The sequence below is a fragment of the Phocoena sinus genome, chromosome 3 (genome assembly GCF_008692025.1).
Source record: "Phocoena sinus isolate mPhoSin1 chromosome 3, mPhoSin1.pri, whole genome shotgun sequence".
Lineage (NCBI taxonomy): Eukaryota > Metazoa > Chordata > Mammalia > Artiodactyla > Phocoenidae > Phocoena > Phocoena sinus.
In genome coordinates this window covers 61,429,165-61,451,993 of record NC_045765.1, presented here as the reverse complement: position 1 = coordinate 61,451,993, position 22,829 = coordinate 61,429,165, and the positions used below count along the sequence as shown (strand labels likewise).

At 45.0% G+C, this 22,829-nt stretch overlaps 1 protein-coding gene across 2 annotated transcripts in view; it reads right to left on the bottom strand.

The window, feature by feature from the left end:
* Positions 1-213: 213 nt before the first annotated feature.
* Positions 214-22,829, bottom strand: part of FSTL4 (follistatin like 4) — a 456,287-nt gene continuing 433,671 nt past the window's right edge. For both annotated transcript variants that reach the window (XM_032628573.1, XM_032628572.1), the window contains exons 14-16: positions 17,564-17,671; positions 8,593-8,702; positions 214-6,440 (exon numbers count right to left, since the gene is read on the bottom strand). In XM_032628573.1, coding sequence (XP_032484464.1) covers positions 5,732-6,440; positions 8,593-8,702; positions 17,564-17,671 — 927 coding nt within the window. In that variant the 3' untranslated portion in view covers positions 214-5,731. The remainder of the gene's footprint in view (positions 6,441-8,592; positions 8,703-17,563; positions 17,672-22,829) is intronic.

Below are 22,829 nucleotides of genomic sequence, written 5' to 3'. Positions count from 1 at the left end.
CCAGAGCAGGGTCCATTTTGCTTTGACCATCATGGACGCTATAATGGCGATGGAGAAGGAGGAGAAGGCCCCTGAGTAGTCCTGCCTTAATCAGTTCTCACTTTAACAAGTGCATACAGACTGGCACCAAAAAAGGTAACTTTTTTCACGTTTTATTGTAAAGTCCTCAGAAAAAGAGCATTTACAATGACAATACTTTATGATAATCTGTGAATCGTCTTTATATCAAGTGGTACTGCAAACACATGGTGTGTCCAATACTGTGAAATACATCAAAGTAAACACAAACTTACCTCCAATGCCACATACAGTTGCTGTGTTGGTACAAATTTCTACTAAAGTTGATGTATTAAAAATAATTTATATATATTTTATAAATAAGGAAAAAATTCACATGTATAGTAATTACAGCAGGCCTTTTGAGAAGTACCAGTGATTACAGAAAATATATTTTGGAGTCTACACAACTGCTCAAAATAATGTAATCTGCCTCGACATAAGAGATCTGGAAGTTTTCTGAGGTGGGGGAGGATGAGAATCCTAATGGGACAAATTGTGTGTGTGTGACGGCATATCTCGAGGGTCGTTCACTACACTATAGCAGGAGCACAGCGTGTGTGACTACAGCAGCAAAACTCCATGCCTAGTCTGCTTTTAGATCATCTCACACGGCCTTCAGGAAGCATGAGCAGCGGGGGAGGGGGAGATGGGTTGCGAAGGGGCAGGACCAGGAACGGAGAGGAGGCTGGCCAGCCGCCGGAGTCAGGCAGTCAGGGTGTGGGTCGGGGGCACCACAGAAAGCTGTGCTGTGGGTCTGGGATGAGGGACTTGCAGACCACTGTCCCTCACCTCTCTGAAGCAGCTGAAGTAGCAAGGGACAAACAACTCTTAAAGCTATGGCCGATGTCACGCTGGGCAGTGCATGAAGGTTTAGATTTAGGAAATTTTCTCATTTGAGAGCTCTTGGGCCCCATATCCAGCCAATGATGGTTGCCATTCCTCAGAAATGATCTTGAAGACAGTGCCCCCACTGGGCAGCCTTGTCTGATCCCGCCTTGGTGACATGTGGAGAGCTGTGTGTCACTGGGCTGGGGGTAGGGTCGAGTCGACAGTTATTGCTTTGTGGCATGCAGACTGAGCCCTCTACAGCCCTCCAGGGCATGGCCTGCTCCCTGGGGCCACAGCAGAAAGGGATGGTCCCATGTTAGTCAAGGTGAGCTTGGAAAGAGGGGTATGTGAATTGCGGTTTGTCCAAAAACCACGCACATGCTCAACACCCTTGTGCTGGCTAAAGAAGCCTTGCTGTGAATTTTGGAGGTCAATTCCTGCTCTCCCCCTATCTTCCATAATTTCACACATTGCGTTTGGTTAAATTCCCAATGCTGCTCACAGGTCCAAAGGATGGGTGAAACCATGCTTGCTGGGCTCCAGGTGTCGGCTGCGTGGCTGGTGCCTAAACCCTGAAGGCCCAGATAAGATGCTCAAATCCTCAAGTGGCTTGGCAGGTAACCTGGTGTAGACAAAAGCAGGAAGTGGGCTGTAGTCCACCAGGTATTTGGGGTCTTGCGGTCACACCTTGAGTATAGGCACTGTATATTTCCCCCTTGAACTGTTTTAAGCCCCTCTGTTCTATGATCTCTTGATTTTGGAGAGAAATCAAGGCAGTTAGTGACTTTCTTGAACAAAACTGCTTTCCCTATGTGCCAATCTGGGAGCAAATAGTAACATCTGGCCCTATGAGTGACTTTTCACTTGTACCCAAAGCAAGGAAGCAGCATGCAAAGGCCATTGGGGGCTGGTGTGGTGGTCAGGTGACTTGCCCCTTGAGTTGTAGGAGTGGCTCATGAGCAGGAGGCCCCAGGCGTAGGAAGGGAGCGAGAAAGGCAGAGAGCAAAGTGAGGATGGAGGGAGGTGTAGCTCAGCCCTCTAAGGGCTTGGCTGAGATGTTATGGTCTCTATCCCCGTCTATTCCCGTCTGACAGTTTCTGTCTGATAATAGCCAACTTCCCTGACAATTCTGAGTTCTCGCTTGTCTTGGTCACCTAACTCCAAAGGGCTGTGAGCTAGGGTTTGGGGGGTGTGATTTTGGGTAGCAAGCGGCTATGTCCCAGTGGGTTCTGATTGCACTTGGAGTGGGATCTGGGGTCCTGGGTTGGGGAGGATGGCCAAGAACTTTGCCATTGATGTCGGCATCGTTGTCATCCTACATCACCTGTCTGGCCTCCTGGCTCAGAGGTGCCAGGTGCAAGTTGGAGGTGCCGGGTGGAAGAAGGAGGATGTGAGGTAGATTGGTGGATGTATAGGAGGCCGTTGGGAGCAGTATCATTGCTCCTGGAGGCTGGCTTCTGAAGAGGAGGATGGGAGAGTGAGCTGTGGGATTTGGTAATGAAACGGTACAGTGTCCGTGGTACCTGAATGAAACACATTGTGAAAAATGAATGGATTACTATTTAAGCCCCTTGTAGAAAAATATATCCATCATGAAGCTGTTTCACATCTCAGTTCTGAAATCTCCTTTAGTTCACAGGTTATTTGGTCAGCAGAAAAGAAGAGGGGGCCACACAAAGCCAACTCCAGGCTGCTTTCCTCAGTGACGACTCAGCAGTTACAATTCCCTGGGGCAGCAGGCGGTTCTTGGCTTTATTCGGGCTGGAGTGCTGTCCTCCAGGGCACTTACCTGGATCTGGGAGGCTGAGATGGGGGCGGGGGCGGGATTGCAGGGACTGAGCTTCTGTCTCCCGTGATGCTATCTCTAGGTCACAGAATATGAAGCTTGATATGAGTGTGGCCCCAGCCTAGACTTTACAGGGCTCTTCCAGCTACTTCTGGGGGCTTGGGGAAAGTAGCAGGACCCTCAAATGACTTGGAGCCTTAAAAAAGGGGCCTGGGCCAGCCCCAGGCAGGGCTCGCAGGCTCAGTGTTACTGGGGCTGCAATGATGGCATCTGCCTCACTCTGTGTGTGGTTCACAACCAAGCTTACTTGCACAGAAAGTCCATGCAGGCGTCTAGAAGCAGACAAATCTCTCTTCCCACCATCAATCCGTGGGTGGCTGCGTGGGCGTTTGGACCGCGAACCTCCATGTGGGGTCTTGCTCACTTGGGCAGAAGGAGAGTGAGGGCTTCCATTTCAAATCTTTAATGTCACCGTAGGTGTCGATTACTTCTGTTTGTTACTCTGGAAAAAAATCTACATTGAATTTTTGTGAAATGAATTTTATTTCAAAATCCAGTAATTTTGAAATAGCTCATCACGTAAGTGGCTTTGGGGGTGATTCTTTTGGTAAAACGAATACTCCTTTAATGTGAAATATTAGTAGATCGCCGATAATTTGTGTTCATCAGAAGGGTTGCTGGCTGTTGTGATGACTTCGTACCCCAGTAGCTTTCAAACTGTGTTCCACGAGCCTCTGCTGGGGCTAATGTGTGGGAGAGAGGGGCAGGTGGAGTCCTAGCCAGCCCTTCAGTCGGTTGCACTGCTGAAAAAACATTGACTTTCCTTTGTGAATTTGCAAATTTCACAGTTTTCAGGGCTGTGATTCCCCTCTCCTATTTAATTGTGTCTGAAATGCTGGCAGCAAGACCTAAACTGGCCATCTCCAGCTTTGCAACTTCACAGGTACGACGAGAGGCAGAGAAGCTTTCCAGACACACTTAGAAGTGGAAGGAATTGTGGAAAAGGGACAGGTGCCGCTGAAGTCACTCCCAGTTGAAAAGGCCAGTTGGGACTGGATTGGTCTTTTACTCAGCAGTCCTGCAGTCCAGAGGGGCCAGTGTTCTGGCCTGGTAGTTGGTGGGCTCTTCTTCATGTAGGCTCAGAGACTTTCTTTTTCTTCCAGGGGCTGCCACAGTTCAGAAGATGTTTTCCAAAGGAAGAAGCTCACGAAAGTTGGAGAATTTCAGGGGTAGAAGTGGGACTTTGGAAGAAAATGTGTTAAGACATTGAGGCAGGAATAAAAAAAAAAGGTGAGATGTGTTTTCCATCCATCCCAGTTATTATGAAACTAAATATTAGGCTTTTGAGGTCAGTTTCTTCAACCTGTATCTACATATTGTATCTTAAAAAAAAATCTATGAATGTATTTGTCTAGGCACACCCTGGGAGTTGTTGGGGACAAGAGTTTGGTGGACTTAGATGCATGAAACACGCTAGAGGATTGGCCAATGTCGGGAACTCTGTGGCAGGCAGGTGGGTTGGGCAGTTAGGTGGGAGTGAGAAGCTCTGTTTCCAGTGAGGCAAAGTCTGTGTCTTCCTTTCTCTGAAAGGGGCCATTCCTCAGCAGCCCAAGAAACTCATGGCCATGTTGGCAGGTGAAGACATCTAACCCAATGTGTCTGTGATGGGACCACCTCTTCCAACTTCAGGTGGCTTGAAAAATGACCCTTCAAGCCAGAAGGCATACAAGTGCGATTTGGCCACTGATGTGCACGAGAAGGAAAGGGGTGTTTTGAGAGCCCAAGGGGGCCTCTTCCTTGCTGAGATTCTCTGATATGGGCTCTCTTCACGGGGCTGTTGGGTTGTACTTCTTTGATGCCCAGTGGAGAGCCTACCACAGCCTGAGACATTTGGGAATAATGCGCAGTGCCAGCCCGTATCCTTGTGTATTACTGGGGAGAGAGGGACCTAAGTGTAAGAAACACTTACTGAAATGTGCTATCTGTGCTATGATGATGCAGGGACTGGGGTGGCCAGAGCTGAGTGCGAGGGCCACAGGGAGAAGATAAATGGGGTTTTAAAAGGGATAGCCTAAGGAACCCGCCCGAACCCCACTGGTATCCTTCGGGTTTCTGCATTGAGCCTGGAGGCCACTGTTCTGCAGGCCGCACACACCTTTCCAGGCAAGCCTGGTCTGCCCTGAATCTGAGGTACTGGGCTGGCTAATAAATTTCCCCCTTCAGTAGTGAAAAGCAGGCACGCAGGGTTTGTCTTGGTCTCTTGGGGTCCCAACCCAGAACGGAGCCTTTACCAGTGTGGTGGCCTGATCTGCACTTGGGGGTGTCCCTGGTGCAAAGGAGCACGATCGCTTGGTGGCCATTGTCTTCTTTCTGGATGTGGGGTGGTGACTCTCAGAGCCATGGCCTAAGGCAGGGAGGAATTACAGCTGGACCTCGGAGAGCATCTTTCTGCTTACTAGCATTTGAGATTATAAAAAATTATTTTTTAATCAAAAATTCCAAAATAAAGTGAGCGATTTCCCCATCCCCCAAGATGCAATAAGTCTTGTTGGCTCTCCCTCAGGCTTACAAGAAGTCAAATGGAAAGAAAAGCAAGAAGCAACTGCGAAGGAGAAAATGAGGTCCAGAGCGAGGGCGATGTGGCTCTCATGCCAGGAGGGAGAGCCCTGCTCCGGGGAGCCTGTGTCTTCAGGCCACATCAGGGTGAAGTCTGGCCGGACCCTGGAGAATGACTAGGCGAAGGCAACCGACAGAAGCATCCGCCTGGAAAGCAGGAGCTCCTGGTTCCATGGCGGCCCAGGTAACGTGGCGCGTAGCTGGGCGCAGAAATGATTCCTTTACACGGCAGCATATTCTCATCGTAGCTCAAGGCAGAAATCATACGTCCTAACGAAAAACCCCCATCTTGTTAGCAGCGCATACCTTATACTAGGAAACTTGCAAGGAGACCAGTGTTGAACCACAAAGCGAATACAGGTTTTTGCTTTTGTCTGTAAAAATGTACAGGGTGCCTGCTTGGGGCTGCGGTGTCAGTACCAGGCGGCGCTCGTGGCTGCTTCATACCTCGCCCACCCACACCACTGTGGTCCCTCCCTTTACTCCCGCCACCTCACACCGCGGCGCGTTTTGTCTCGCGTTGATGAGAAACAGTGACTCTCGGGCCGGCGTGAGGAGGTACTGCCCAAACAGCCCGCTGTCCCTCACAATCCTGCGGGGCCCGGCCCAGGCTCGGGCTGGCCCCGCGGGCGCGGGCGGCTCCTTCAAGCCCTTCAGCATGCCCGTCTTCCCCGTGGACAGCTCCAGGAAGAGCAGGTCCGGCTCTGTCTCTAGCGTGGCATAGACGTAGTACTGGTCGCCCTGGGTGAAGGAGGGCTGGAAGGCCACGTCTGAGACGCCCTGGCTCACTTTCAGGTCATAGAGGGTCTGGATCTCCCCCCGCAGTGTGATCTCCTGCACGTGAAGCTGGGGGCTGCTGGAGGCGGCGCTGACTAGGAAGCGCCCATCGGGGGAAGTGTGTGGGGTGCCGGTAACGTGGCCATTGGGGCCGACCACAGCGTCTGTGACACTGTCGAGCAGCAGCTGCGGGGCGGCTGGAGAGGAGCTGTGCTGTCGGCACTGGATGAAGAAGTAGCCGCCCAGGTGGGTGTGGGCCATGGCCTGAGGCAGGCAGCCGTGGCTCTGCAGCCTGATGGTCTTGAGGAGCATCAGTGTTTCCAGGTCGACTTTGTGGACTGCAGGGTCAGAGCTGTTGAAGATGAAGCCGAACCTGGGAGGAGACGCAAACTGAGGTCAGAGGTCAGGAGGACTTTTTGGGTAGGGGATAGGTCATTTGTCTCAAACGATGGCATCCTTTCTCTTTTCCTTTACCATAACCCTTTGGTGACTAACAGCCTATTAATAAGATCTACCATTCTGCAAGAGATGGCTATGTCATAAGCGATTCATCTATGATCTCAAACCAAATGCAGTTGAGTTACAAAATGTTCCTGGATTTATGCTGTTGTAATATGCACGCATCTTTAGAAAGGGTAAAGGAAGAGCATAATTGTGCCTCAGCAGCTTCTGCCTCGGGAATGCCTTTGATTCAGCTCCCCAGAGGCCTCGTGGCAGCTGGGAAGTGGCGGGCCTGTGGCTGGAGGGAGAGGACAACAGGTGTCTGCCCTGACTCTGCCTGCTAGGAGGACAGGAGAGGTGAGTCTATATCTGAGGTGGTTTTTGGACTACCGGCTGGGTCAGAACTTGGGGATGCAGATGCAAGAGAACAAGGACAGACATCCTATCCATGCTCCCTTACCCTTGGAGACGAACGTGGGTAAGGGTTGAGGGCAGCCTCTTCCCTGGCCACGTTGATGATGCTGGTCACAGGAAGCCCCTTTGGGCTGGGGCTAAGGACAGCTTTTACCTTTACAGCCAGATGGCCTGGCACTGCTGCGGTGCCCTGCTAGCTGCAGAGCCTGGGGCAAGTTGCTTGCCTCTTCGAGCCCCTGCTAATATAAAGAGGGTAGTTCCTTCCAAGGGCTGTTGGGAGGATTAAATCTAAGAGGGAGCTTTAGTGGAAGAGGTCAGTAGGTGGAAGCTGCCATATCTGGACTTCGTGAAATTCCTCTTTGGAGGCTGGTTGTGAGCTGCAGAAGGGCCTGATTCCAGGCAGGACTTCCCTCTGATTGTGAGAGCCTCTGCCTAAACCCCTCACTTGCAGAGGCCTTTGGGTGCTGTGTACACCTACAGGAGCAGAGAAAAATCTCTTCCACAGTTTTTTCTTGAATAACAAGCTGTGCCTCAGAGTAGGGGAAATGCCCACTTTACAGCATCTTTAAATTAGCATCCTTAAAGAGCTAGAGCATGGAAAGAGCAGGAAAGAAAACCCCATGCTTATAAGAAACTGTAATGTAAAAGTCACACACAGGCGCTGCAGAGCCTGAGTTTGCATGACTCCTGGCTGAATTCAGCTTCTTTGAGGGGTTTTACCATTTACAACCATTTTAGAGGCTCTGTCCCAGGTATTCTCTGCAGTGAGGTAGGGAGGTCATAAAGTGGTTACTTTCTCCCTTGGCCAAAGATGAACGGGAGAGCCCTATTTTTACAAGTCCAGCTTCAGCTTGCAAAAATGAGTCATTTCTCCCTGGAAAAAGGTGCTCGATGTCAGAGTAAAGGAAGGCATAAACACTGCCACAAGACATTTGGGTCTTGATGACTTTATAAAAGGGCATCATGCTCCGTCTTCTGGCAGTGGTGCCTTGACAGAAAATGTCAGGGGTTCTCTGAAATGAATAGGGAAGGGGAGTGGCCAGGCTGGGATGAGGCTTGCAGTCGAGGCCATGGCTGGTATTATTAAGCTGTTCTTTTGGATGGTGGCAAACCAGACAATGAGGAGGCCTTGTTTCCTTGCAGGCCCCTGCATGGCTGCTCTGGGGACTCCTAGAGGAACCACAGGTTGTGGTTAGCAGAGAATGAGGCCAAATGGGGCACTGAAAGGAGACTCAGCTTTGCATTTAGTCTGGCTCTGCCAGTTCCTGGTTGTGTGACTTTGGCCAGTATCTTAACTCCTCTGGGCCTAAGTTTCCTCATCTATAAAACAGATTTGAGACCGCCTCTACTAGTTTCTTGCGTCTAGCAAGGAGAGGGTACTCAATTAACGACAGTTATTTCCCTCTTTCCTCTGCTGTCCTCATCCAAGGGTGAGACTTCCTGACCTTACTGGGCCCCTGAGGGCATTAGGAGCTGGGTGCCTTCCTTAACTTTAACAATTGAGGACTGGGGATGGGGCCATTTCTCTGTCCATTCCTGATGGGGTCCAAAGCCAGCCCAGGAGGAGTGGGGGAGAAAGAGAAAGGAGCAGGGCCACCCTGGGCGAAGCTGCCCCGTGCAGGGCTGAGCTGGGGCACGGAGTAGGTTAGGGCATTGCGGGCCGGTCTCACCTGACGTGGTTGATGATGAGGTTTGTTGGAGGAATGAAGAAATCGTCCACTCCTGCAAAGGGCGTGCGGATGAGGTGCTGACCCTGACCGGTGCTGGCCTCTGTGATCACCTGCAACACAGAGCGGAAGTCCTTGTGAGGGCCCATCCCAGCGGGGCTTGGAAACCTGCAGACACATGCACGCTTGGGTGGAGACCCCGGCAGACAGGCTGCTTGAGAGAGAGATGATGGGCAAGTCACCGTCTTGGGCGGGCCAGGAGCAGAGTGGGAGCTGCTTGGGAATGGCATAGGCAGGGACCCATCATTCCAGGGAGGGGAAGTGGGGAGACAGGAGTGAACGCCTGAATCGCTCCCTCTTGCTCAGTCAGGCCTGCCCCTGACTGACTGTGGTGCATGTTGTCAGCCACCGTGATGTGACAGCAGAATGAGGACTTGGAGGGGCTGTGTTGAGGCTTCTGAGGGAGGGTCCTCGGAACCTAAGCATCTCTGCTCAGAGACAGCCTCCTCCACGACAGGGAGTCCCACCTTCTCAACACTTAGGCTACCGTGGGAAAGGCGGCGAGGTTTTAAATAACAAAAATGCTAAACGCTGGAATCACTGACTGGCTCTGTATTTTCCCTTGATGCCAGGCACCTGGGCTGGTTTGTTGAGAGTCTCTGTCATATGCGCCTCACAGAGGCGCTCTCTGAGAACTGTGACTCCATAATTTATTAGAGAAAGCAAGCATCCTGTCAGAGGTGCTGGCCGTGTCATTTATTTTATTTTTTATTTTTATTTATTTATTTAAACATCCTTATTGGAGTATAATTGCTTTACAATGTTGTGTTACTTTCTGCTGTATAACAAAGTGAATCAGCTATATGCATACATATATCCCCATATCCCCTCCGTCTTGCGTCTCCCTCCCACCCTCCCTATCCCACCCCTCTAGGTGGTCACAAAGCACCGAGCTGATCTCCCTGTGCTATGCGGCTGCTTCCCACTAGCTACCTGTTTTACATTTGGTAGTGTATATATGTCCATGCCACTCGCTCACTTCGTCCCAGCTTACCCTTCCCCCTCCCCGTGTCCTCAAGTCCATTCTCTATGTCTGCATCTTTATTCCTGTCCTGACCCTAGGTTCTTCAGAACCATTTTTTTTTTTTTTTAGATTCCATATATATGTGTTAGCATACGGTATTTTTCTCTTTCTGACTTACTTCACTCTGTACGACAGACTCTAGGTCCATCCACCTCACTGCAAATAACTCAATTTCGTTTCTTTTTATGGCTGAGTAATATTCCATCATATATATGTGCCACATCTTCTTTATCCATTCATCTGTCAATGGACACTTAGGTTGCTTCCATGTCCTAGCTATTGTAAATAGAGCTGCAATGAACATTGTGGTACATGATTCTTTTTGAATTATGGTTTTCTCAGGGTATATGCCCAGTAGTGGGATTGCTGGGTCGTATGGTAGTTCTATTTTTAGTTTGTTAAGGAACCTCCATACTGTTCTCCATAGTGGCTGTATCAATTTACATTCCCACCAACAGTGCAACAGGGTTCCCTTTCTCCACACCCTCTCCAGCATTTATTGTTTGTAGACTTTTTGATGATGGCCATTCTGACTGGTGTGAGATGATATCTCATTGTAGTTTTGATTTGCATTTCTCTAATGATTAATGATGTTGAGCATCCTTTCGTGTGTTTGTTGGCAATCTGTATATCTTCTTTGGAGAAATGCCTGTTTAGGTCTTCTGCTCATTTGTTGGATTGGGATGTTTGTTTTTTTGATATTGAGCTGCATGAGTTGCTTGTAAATTTTGGAGATTAATCCTTTGTCAGTTGCTTCATTTGCAAATATTTTCTCCCATTCTGAGGGTTGTCTTTTGGTCTTGTTTATGATTTCCTTTGCTGTGCAAAAGCTTTGAAGTTTCATTAGGTCCCATTTGTTTATTTTTGTTTTTCTTTCCATTTCTCTAGGAGGTGGGTCATAAAGCATCTTGCTGTCCTTTATGTCATGGAGTGTTCTGCCTGTGTTTTCCTCTAAGAGTTTGATAGTGTCTCGGCCATTTCATTTAAATGCCTGTGATTAGGATGCTGGGGAGGGTTCCAGTTTCACAAAGGGGACTTGCTGTGAGAAGTGAAGAATTAGTCCCTGTGTTTTGTACAAATTGGTAGTTTGACAGAGCATGCTGCCTCTGTTCCCCTGGAGGTACCACTTTCTCCCATGCGTGCTTGGCAGGAAGTGACTTGAGCCATTCCTTGGTGTGCGTCCCTGCTGTGTCTGTATCAGGGAAGGGCACGGTGGCAGCACAGAACAGAGCCAAGTGATGTCTGGGGTTAGACAGGACGAGAGCATGGTTTGGAGGCCCTGCCAGAAAGCGCCCCCCGTGGTCAGGCTGGGCTTTTATCCATCAGCTACTGAGGCCTTGGGCACAGGCAGGCTGGAGACACTGAGCCAGCCATCCTGTGTCCTCTTGCTTTCTGCATGTGCTCTTCAGCCTCCAAGTTCCAGGTGATTGCCCAGAAGGGTGGCAGACCTGCAGCCAGATGAGGGGCTTGGCCAGCTTGTGGGCAATTTTGGCTGGAGGACCCCAAGGACAAGCCCAGACCCTCTTAGCAGGACAGGAGGCAGATGCCAGACCCTGACCAGGGAGGGGAGACACTTTTCCTGATCTTCAGTGTTGTGGCCATTTATACAACAGAAGGAAGGATTCAGATTTTTGCAGCCTGAGGCTGAGGACAGTTTGTGACGGGGCTTTGTGACACACGTGGCCTCGAGCTCTGGATGCTTTTGCCTTTTAAGAGTGGGACTGCCTTCTGCCTCTTACTTTAATGACAAGACAAACAGCACCTGCACTGCTTCCTCCGGCAGGTTTGAGGCTTTAGTTTTTTGGACTGTGCTTCCCTTGAGGGGTCAGCAGGCAGGATGCAGGATTAGAATGATGAGAGCTGTGATTTTCAGTCTTGGGGCAGCTCTAAAGTTAGGTTATTTTCCTGTGATTTTAAATAAAAAAGGCCAAATGACACTTCCATGGCAAGTCCATGGGAAAAGCTTAGAACTAGGCATTAAGAAAATATCAATATTAGGAAACTGGATCTTAGAGAGTCCAGGTGAACATGCCAGAGAATTCCAAGAAGCCATGCAATCATTGCTTGATATAAGGTCTGTCATTTTAGCTTATAATAGAGATGGAAAATTACAGGCTGTCAGCAGTCAGTGTCATTCATGCTTCACCATCCTGACACCCTATATTCAGAGGTTACTTCATCAAAACCCGGTGTCATGGGCCACCGAAGTGATATGGGCTAGTCAGCCTCATTTCTCCAATGAGTCATGAATTCCTTCTTGGCCTGTGTCCCAGCGCATGGCTGGGCACATTTGTGACCAAAAGATAATTGTTGAGCTTCTCAAATTTCCTGGCTCTAGGGGCTTGGTTCAGGAGATGCACATAGTTGGCTGGGTATCAGGAGATGTAAGTTAGTAGTGAGTGTGGGGTAGGGAAGTCTGAGCATCTGCTTCTGAGGCGTGGACAAAACCAGGTGAGAGGTGACAGCTGGGGAAGGGCAGGGTGCAAGATATCGAGTGGGATGGGGAGAGAGGCAGCTGAAAGCTGGGAGTGGGTGGGCGAGAGCACGATGGGCAGGATTCGAGACGGTGCCAAAGGTTCTAACACTGGCTCCTGGGGCAGGGCCTTGGTGGAATAAGCCTCATTTATAGAACCACCTTCATTTAGTCATAGCAAAGCTTGTTTAACCAATTCCTCAGTGTTGGATATTTAGAAACATTAAGATGGTGTTTTCAATGTTTTGCAAATATAAACATTGCAGTAACACACAATGTTGTAGCTAAATCTTTGTGCCCATCCCTGATCGTCACCTTTGGATAAGTTCTGAGAGGTCAAGTTGCTGGATTGAAAGCAATGTTCTGAGGCTTTTGGTTCACATTTCCAAATTGCTCACCATAAAGGCTCTGCCCACTGACATTTCCAGGAGCAGTTTCTGCAAGCAGTGGTTTCCTGAACCCTAGTCCACAGAGGTGAAGGTAGGTTTATTCAATTTATTTCATTTTCTTGTCATAGTGCATTTCTAAGACTTTCCAATTATGGTGATGGTGGGCATAATGGTCTAATTCCTGCTATTAATTAAAATGCTTTTAGTGTTTTGTCATTTAGGCAAAATTTCCTCTTGGTTTCTTGGAAATAGTCTTCATTATGTTTATGTCTTCTATTCCTATTTTTAGTTTTTTAAAAAAAATTAAGAATGTCTGCTGTATTTAGTTAAATGCCTTTCCAGCATTTACTGAAAATATTATAGCTTTTTTTCTGTTTTGTGTTATGAGTAATGTTGACTGATTTCCTGAGAGTGAACCATTACTACATCCCAGGAATTTGTTCCCTGCTCGAGCAGTTAGATGCATTGTTGGACTCTATTTTTAATACCATGTTTAGAACTTTGCTTCTGTACTCATAAGTGAGATTAGTTGATAGTTTTTAATATTTTTGAATTTTATTTTATTCATGTTTTTATACAGCAGGTTCTTATTAGTTATCTATTTTATACATATTAGTGTATACATTGTCAATCCCAATCTCCCAATTCATCCCACACCCCCACACCCCGCAGCAGCTTTCCCCCCTTGGTGTCCATACGTTTGTTCTCTACATCTGTGTCTCTGTTTCTGCCCTGCAAACCGGTTCATCTGTACCATTTTTCTAGGTTCCACATATATGCGTTAATATACGATATTTGTTTTTCTCTTTCTGACTTACTTCACTCTGTATGACAGTCTCTAGATCCAACCACGTCTCTACAAATGACCCAATTTCGTTCCTTTTTATGGCTGAGTAATATTCCATTGTATATATGTACCACATCTTCTTTATCCACTTGTCTGTTGATGGGCATTTAGGTTGTTTCCATGACCTGGCTACTGTAAATAGTGCTGCAATGAACATTGGGGTGCATGTGTCTTTTTGAATTATGGTTTTCTCTGGGTATATGCCCAGTAGTGGGATTGCTGGGTCATATGGTAGTTCTATTTGTAGTTCTTTAAGGAATCTCCATACTGTTCTCCATAGTGGCTGTATCAATTTACATCCCCACCAACAGAGCAAGACGGTTCCCTTTTCTCCACACCCTCTCCAGCATCTGTTGTTTGTAGATTTTCTGATGATGCCCATTCTAACTGGTGATAGTTTTATTTTTTAATACTAAGGAGTTGCACATTTTTTTCCATATGGTCTTGGATAGTTCAAATGATATTAAAATTATCTACATTTGAAAGGTTTGATAAAACTTGGCTGTACATTTTTCTATGGTAGATCTTTGATCTTTAAGAAACCTCTTCTCTGTTAATTGTTCTATTTCAAGTTTTCCTTTTCTTAGGTCAGTTTTTTTTCCTCCTTCTTCTTAATTTTTTTTTATTGAAATATAGTTGATTTACAATGTTGTGTTAATTTCTGCTGTACAGCAAAGTGACTCAGTTATACATATATATTTTAAAATTTATATAAATATTACATAACTATTATATTTATATCTTTTCCATTATGGTTCATCCCAGGACATTGAATATACTTCCCTGTGCTATACAGTGGGACCTTGTTGTCCATCCATTCTATATGTAATAGTTTGCATCTGCTCACCCCAAACTCCCAGTCCATCCCTCCCCCGCCCCCACACCCTTCCGCCTTGGCAACCACAAGTCTGTTCTCTATGTCTGTGAGTCTGTTTCTGCTTGGAAGATAGATTCATTTGTGTCATATTTTAGATTTCATATATAAGTGATATCATATGGTACTTGACTTTCTCTTTCTGACTAGGTCAGTTTGTTTTTTTTCCCCTGTATTTTGCAAACAATCATCCATTTCTTCTAGGTCTTAAAATTTGCCGCCCCAGAGTTGCAGTGTAGTATTATTTTACAATTATTTTCATCCTCCTTTATCTGCAGTAATATGTCTTTTCTCATTTTGTTTATATTTTTTTCTTTATCAGGTTTGTGAAGGATTTATTGGTTTTTGTTTGTCCTTTTTTTTATTTCTACTAATTTTAGTCTTTTAAATAATTCCTTCCTGCCAGCTACTTTGTTCTTTTTCTTATTTCTTAATACAAATACATTCTCTGCAGGCTTTTAAGACACAGATATTCCTTGTGTACAGCTTTCTCTGTATGCTGTAGGTTTTGATGAGAAGTAGTCTCTTTTTCATTGCTTTTGAGACAGTTTGTAATTTCTCCTTTTAATTTCCTCTTTGATGCAGTAGTGATCTAGGAGTGTTTCCTTATTAGGTAGGTCACATTTTAATTGTTTCTAATTATCAGATAATGTAGCCTATAACACTGACTTTTACAAAATTTGCTAAATTTTTATTTGTGTTTACTGACACATATGTGGACGTGTGAAAAATTTCTATTTGGCAGAGGAAAGGTTTTCTATATATTTATTAAACCAAGTTCCTTATTCATATTATTCATTTTTCCCATGTCATTATTTTGTCTCTTTGGAATGTACAATTTAAGTGCATTGTAAATCAAGTTCTTGTATTTTTAATCACTCTTGTATTATGTATTTAGTTATGTTGTTTGCTATCTGTTGGCTGTTTGTCTTCACATAACGCTTCTCCTTCTGCTGTTTAGTGCTTTTAACCTTAAATTTGACCTTGTCTGATATTACACTCATACATCTTTTTGTCCACCTACCATCACTACTATTTCCACCCCTTTCAATTCAACCTTTTATTATCACTTTATGGGTTTCCTGTAAACAAGTTACAGCTAGTTTTCTCTCCCTCCCTTCCAAACCCAATCTCATCATCTCTGCTTTTAATAGGAGAAATCAGTTTGTCACATTTGGAATAATTAGACAGTTAACTATCTCAACTATTAATTTCAAAGAACATTCTCTATATCTTATCCCTGTAAGATGACATTTTTGAGTATTTTTACCCTCCTCCACTCCCTACCCTTACTTTTACAGAAATAACTTATCATCTTTAGTTAGAGCCTGGTATCAGAATTTCTCTTTCAGTCCATTTCTCCTAATTCAAATGCCCTTATTTAGCACTTATGAATACATTTCCATCTTATTTTATTTTTGGACCTTCCTCTCTAGGTTTCTTCCTTAGGCCTGTTTCCTCTTTATCTTTCGCCATCTCGATGTCTCTGATCTGGTTCACCTACTGTTCTGGTATCTTTCATGATCTGCTCTCTGAATTCTTGCATATTCTTAGGTCTTTCTTTTGTCCTGACAGGTAAATGATACCTTGGATATCAGCCCTTTTATCTTAATAGCATGTAGGTATGATGCCACGGTCTCCCAGCAGCTGTTGCAGGTGAGAAGTCCAGTGCCAACCTAATTGTTCTTTTACAGGTGACTTTTCTTTCTGCCTTGAAGCTTGTAATATTTTTCCTTTATTCTTGGAAGTCCAGAGTTTTACCAAGAGCAGAGATGTGTTATTTCTCCTCAAGTTAGCCTAGAACTTACAGATCCCTTTTAATCTACATAATTTACTTTTTCAACTTGGAAATTTTCTTCCAAATTTATTTAATGTTTGACTCCATTCCAACTATTACCTTTTCTCTTTCTAAACTTCTTTTGACTTTGAAACATCTTTTGAGACTTCATATCTCAATCTTGTATTCTGTGATTTGAGGACTTTTCTTTATCTTTCAGGCTACTGTTTTGAGTCTCAGTAGAAACCATGCATTTTCAACTCATCTATCTACTGCAGTTTTAAATTAGGAAATCATTTTATGTTAAATTTTAGTTTTAGAAAAATATTTTTTGGTGGTCCCTCCCCTCGAATTTCCTTACATGCTTTCTTAGAGCTGCCAGAGGAACCAGTTTTCTGGGCTTATACTCTGTTCTAAGTGACCTTTACTCCGGCTCCCAGGTCCTCTAATGAATTGTTATTATTTGTCATCAGCTCACTGGGGCCCAGGATGTGTTGATGCTGTTCACTGAGGGACAATAGTCTTGTTTCGTAGGAGGTGAAGTAGTGTCCTTCCCCTGGCCCAGCAGCACAGAGGCAGGTAAGGCAGGTGGCCAGTCCCCAGGAGGAAGCTTCTGTAGACTGGGTATCCCTGGCCTCTTACCAGTCTTGGGAACAGTGTGAACTTGGCTCCATCTGCAGCCCTTCTCAGCAGGGGTTCTGAGGGAGAGAAAAACCCTAATATCCCGAGGAATCCACTGTATGCAGTGAATTCTCTTCTGTGCATCTAGAATGGTTCTGTGCACCATCATTGGGAGAATCGAGGGACCAGGCATTCAAATCACCTTTTGTAGGGCTTAATCCTCTCATGTACCCCTGATGAGAAAGGCTGAGCCGGACACACTCAACATAGGGTTGGTGATGACCTTCCCCGACTGGTGGAGGAAGGGATCCCACAGATGTCCTGGTCTCAAGCTCTTCCCAAGAGGCAGTACAACACAGTGGCTGAATGTAGGCCTAGGTTGGACCAGGGGCCAGTTATTGGAACTTCCTGTGCCTGGAACACTGTGAGCACTCAGTAATGTGCTTCCATAATTGCTGCTGCTTTTCCTTCTCCTTCCTTATCATCTGGTACCTGCTTTGACAGTGTTCTCCAGCCCATGCAGCCCAAGGTAAAGAAAGCCCTGGCTCCCTTCTCACTGCTTGAAGTCCAGAGGTTCATTTCTGCTTGGCCCCAGGAGCCCCTGGCTCAGAAGAGGCAACTGTATTGGGGCTGGGCTGGGTGGGGCCCAAGAGCCACATGCTGGTTGTCACGACATTAGAATCTTATCCATCGTCAGTGTTAGTCTTTAATAGCAGGCCTGGCGGAAGATACCCTGTTCATTGCCTATAAGAGGCATTATCCTGAGGATGTTTCCTACTTGCTCCTTAGCCTTCATGGACATACTTTGGATAAATGTGATTAGCCACCTAGGGAAGCAGGAGACATTTATTAGCTAGGGAGAGAGCCCTTTCCTGCAGGTGGGTGTTGTCTTTCATGTACTCAACATACCTGGAGGCTTGGTTGGGACTTATGCACGTTCCCCCAGCTCAGGACCCACACTTGGTCATGTGATTTGTCATAGGACAACTTAGCCGGCAGAGGGTCGACACCTATGGACTTGAAAAAAAATAGCGACAAGTTGGTCATTGTTGTAGAAGCTGATTCATTTCTAGGCCACTCTTGGGTGAGTGGAAAGCCAGCCTAGCAGCCTTGAGAATGAGCCAGTTTGGGAACCCAGGGTAGAAACATCCCTTCTGGGTTTGTCTTCAGAGGCATAAAATTGGTTGTCAGTAATGTTCTTCCTTTTAAAAATTTCTTGCAGGGACTTCCCTGGTGGCGCAGTGGTTAAGAATCTGCCTGCCAGTGCAGGGGACATGGGTTCGAGCCCTGGTCTGGGAAGATCCCACATGCTGTATAGCAGCTAAGCCCATGTGCCACAACTACTGAGCCCACGCTCCGCAACAAGAGAAGCCACTGCAATGAGAAGCCTGCGCACTGCAAGGAAGAGTAGGCTCTGCTCGCCGCAACTAGAGAAAGCCTGCGTGCAGCAACGAAGACCCAACACAGCCAAAAAGTAAATAAAAAATTTATTTAAAAAAAAATTCTTGGGCTTCCCTGGTGGCACAGTGGTTGAGAGTCCACTTGCCGATGCTGGGGACGCGGGTTCGTGCCCTGGTCCGGAAGGATCCCACGTGCCACAGAGTGGCTGGGCCTGTGAGCCATGGCTGCTGGGCCTGTGTGTCCAGAGCCTGTGCTCCGCAGCGGGAGAGGCCGCAGCAGTGAGAAGCCCGTGTACTGCAAAAAAAAAAAAAATTCTTGCATGTCTTACTTAAAGGGTACCCAGACCATCTTCGCAAAAGCCTAAACGCAGAGTTGTTTTTTTTTTTTTTTTCAGTTTTCCACTCAAGAATCAGCTTCAGGACCCTCCCATGACTTCTCCTGTAAGCCTTTGGGGCCTCTTGAACCCTCAGCATCCTTCTCTAGCTCTTCTTCCTGGGTCATCTGAGACTGACTTTGAACTCATCCATTATCACCTGTCTGTCTCTTAACTTCGTGCAGACTCTATCTGGTACATCATTCACCTGGAGCCTCTGGGACTCAGACTGTAGCATCAGGCAGAGTCTTTTTCTACTGCTGTAACTGAAACTGCTATTTTCTGAGGACAGAGCTTCCCCAGTGGCCCTGTCAAATGGTGACTTTTCTACTTCTCAGAATGTAGTTTTATAAGTTTCAAAACTCTGTTTTGTTATGCCACTATGACCCCTGCTCTTTTTGGCATTGGCCAAAGTTCTAGTCACTCCCTTTGTTCACTAAAGATGCTCTGTTTTCTCTGTCACTCCCTGAGTCCCCAACTTTGGTGCCTTCATTCAAAGTCCTGCTTTCTCAGTTCCTTCTTGGTTTCAGTGATCTTTACCTCTTCCCCACTGCAGCCACCATAACTTAAACCTTGTCAACAAATTTCTGAAATTTCAGTCCACCATATTCTAGCCTTTCTGATCTTGGGGGAAAACCATCTTTGCCCCCACTGGTTAAAACGTCTCTAAAGAAATGTCTATGGAGTCCCTGAAACCACTTCCTCTTAACTGTTTGTCTTCACCACTCCACTGAACTGCTCTAGAGCTTCATGTCAAATTCAGAGATCACTGTGTGGTCCTCCTATAACTTGACATTTCACCAAGATTCCACATGGCTAACCATTCCCTTCTGGAAACATTTTCTTCACTCAGCTTCCCATCTCCCTGGCTTCTCTTCCTCATCCTGACTTCTAAATGGTGGCACGTCCCCTGTCTTCATCTTTGACCTTGTCTCTGTCTATATCCTTTCCCTGGGTGAGCTCATTCAATACATGGCTTCAAATAACCCATTATACTCTGATGACTTTAGAATTCATTCCTCTGTCGATGACCACAACTTTATACAAATCTGAACTCCTGATTTTGCCTGTCCCTGCTGAAATATATTTCTTCTCCAGTCATCAGCATCTTTGAAGCCTCCTTGTACTTTCTTGCTCTAATTAAAACTTCCTCTGCCCTGAAGCCTCAAGTAGAGGCTGTTTCTATTTTCCTACACTTCACATACCCCAGGTCCTTTGTTCATACCTCCAGCTACTCTTCCTTGATCCTCTCATCCTGGCTGCTTCCCTTCATTTACCAAAGGCTTTATGATCTGGCACTGTCTTCCTCTACCCAGAGCTTCTTTTCTCACCAGTAATGATACCATCCTGACACTATCTCTAGTTTCTTATATGTTCTCTCTCACTCTTTTAAAAACCCTCTTGATTACACATTCTCCTCCAGGTATCCCATTTGTCTGCCCTCTTCACAAACTTCCCCAAAGTTTAGACTGCAGGCATTATCTCTCCTTTCTGCTTCTCTAATCATTTTTCATATTCTCATTCTGACTGAGGTGGTACGGAGTAGGAGACTGAAAACGTAAACCAAAAATCTCTTACATTCAGAACAGAGCTTTCCACAGTCTCAATATGCTAAGGAGCAAAGACATGGAAGGGAAAAGGTCCTGAAGAACACACAAGGCTCTCAGTTTAAAGACCTTACTACTAGGAGTGAATCAGAGACTGACTAAGCCTTATGAAAGCTGCAACTCAGCCTTGATTCAACTTAGTACTTGATTAAAGTGATTCATTCATATACTCTCTCTCTTCCTAGCAGAGAAAAGGGTAAACCCTCTTCAGTGGATGACAGCCATTTAAAGTCTCTACAATGTAATATGGAATTACTAGGCATTCCAAGATACAGCTTATATAACTGAAAGCAACATAAAAAAGACAACAGAAACAGACTCACAGGTGATCCATAAAAAAATAATTTAAAAATTGTGTATATAAAAGGAATTAAGCAGAAATTCTAAAAGTGAAAAAATGCAACACCTGAAATTAAGATCTCAATAAATAGGTTTTGTTATATATACCTTAGACACTGTGGAATATAGGATTATTGAACTGAAAGACAAGTTGATAGCATATGCCCAAACCGAACCACAAGAGATAAAAAGGATGGAAAATGAGAGCGAAAGAGATGTGTGGGACACAATGGAAAGGTCTAACTTTTTTTCTCTCAGAGTTCCCAAGGAAGAGGTGAGAGAGAATGAGGCAGCAGAATATTTGAAGAAATAATGGTTGAGAATTTTCCAGTCTGATTAAAGATATTAATCTACACATTTAAGAACCTCTGAAAACCCCAAATCAGAATAAATACAAAGAACACCATACCTGGGCACATAAAACTGCTAAAGACCAAAGAGAAAATCTAGAAAGTAGCCAGAGAGAAAAAAGAGAGGCATTATCTTCAAAAGAGAGACAATAAGACTGACAGTTGACCTATTAACAAAAACAATGGAAGATAATGAAACGGCATCTTAAAATGCAGAAAGAATTTAACTGCCAATGTAGCACTCTATATCCAGTGCAAATATCCTTTACAAATAAAGGGCAAATTTTCAAACAAACAAAAACTATGAGAATCTGTTGCCAGCAGACCTGCACCAAAAGAACTATTAAAGAAACTTGTTCAGTCACAATGAAAATGATCCCAGACCGAACTATGTACTTCAGGAAAGAATAAAGAGCAATGGAAAAGGTAAATATGTGGGTGAATGTAAATGACTATCAGCTGTACAAAATAATAATAATAGTCATGTCTTGTGGGGTTAAATTACATGTAGAATTAAAATTCATTCCCACAATAGTGCCAAAGGCAGGAGGAAGGTTAAAGGAGTTAAAATGTTCTAAGGTTCTATCATTATTGGGCAAGTGAAGCAATAATTTGTATGAGACTGTATTGAGGCAAGGATGCATGTTGTAATCTCTATGGTGGTAATAATAACAACAATGATAAAAGAATGCATGGACAACAAGCTAACAGAGGGAGAAATAGAACAAAAATGTTTGACTAATCCAAAAGAAAGCTAAAAGAAGAAAAAAGCAACATAAAGAGGTAGGTCAAATGAAAAAACAGCAAGATGGTAGACATAACCATATAATTACACCAAAAATACATGGATCAAATAATCCAAGTAAAAGATCAAGATTATTAAACTAGATACAAGCCAAAATCCAAATACATGTGGCTTTATAAGAGATCACTTTTTAAGTATATGAGATAGAAAGATTGAAAGTGAAAGAATGGAAAAATTATACCATGGTAACACTAATCAAAATAAATCTGATTTAGCTATATTAATATTAGACAGAATGGACTTTCAGGCAAGAAGCTTTGCCAGAGATAAAGCGGGGTACTTTGTAAGAAGAAAGAAGTCTTCCCCCCCAGGAAGATACTAAATCTACAATCACAGTGGGAGACTTCAACATGCCTCTCAGCAGCTGGTAGACTAAGTAGACAAAAAAATCACTTAGAATATCTGAACAATACAATAAACCAACTTGACATATATGTAAAATCTACCTAAAACATTAGAATACACATTCTTTTAAAGTGCACATAGAACATTTATGAAAGTTGATAAGCTGAGTTATAAAGCAAGCTTCAATAAATTTCAAAGGACTGAAATTATTCAGAGTACTTTCTCTGGCCAGGGAAATCAATAACAAAAAGATAGCTGGGAAGTCTCCTATTTTTCAGGAGAAACCACAACCACAACCCTGGTTTTTATACAACTTTCTCCCAACAATGATCCTGCACCTGGGCAGCTGAGCATTCCTGGGAAAAAAAGATACAACCCTCCTCACTGGTCTGACTTTACATTTGCACCCATCATCCTTAAGTGGGCTTCACTATTGCCCTGCAGTCCTATCACATTTCCCTGGTCAGTTCAATCTCACATCCAACTCTTACCTCTTTCCTTAGACCTCCAGCCTTGGTGATAATTTTCCTTCTCATTTCACTGAGGAAATAAAGGCAACCAGAAGAGAAGGTCATCCAGCTATCACCAATTGTATCACCTATTTGTACCTGTGCCTGAATACTTTCTATTTCTTCCTGTTATGTTGAAAGAATGTGCTTTTATCTTAGGCTAGCATATCTACTTGTATGATCTGGATTCCACTGACTACTGCCTACTTCGATGATGCAGAAGAAAGGGAAGAATTGTGGGAGAAGTTTTTCCCATTAGCGTACAAATGCTGTAATATCACCTATTCTAAAAGTTTCTTCAGCACCCTCTTCCAGCTACTGCCTCATTTGTCTACTCTTTCTCATATTTATAGCAAAACCCCTGAAAATAGTTGTCTATATTCACCATCTCTACTCCCTCTGATTCTAACTTGAATCCACCCCCTCAGGCTTGCATTCTGCCATTA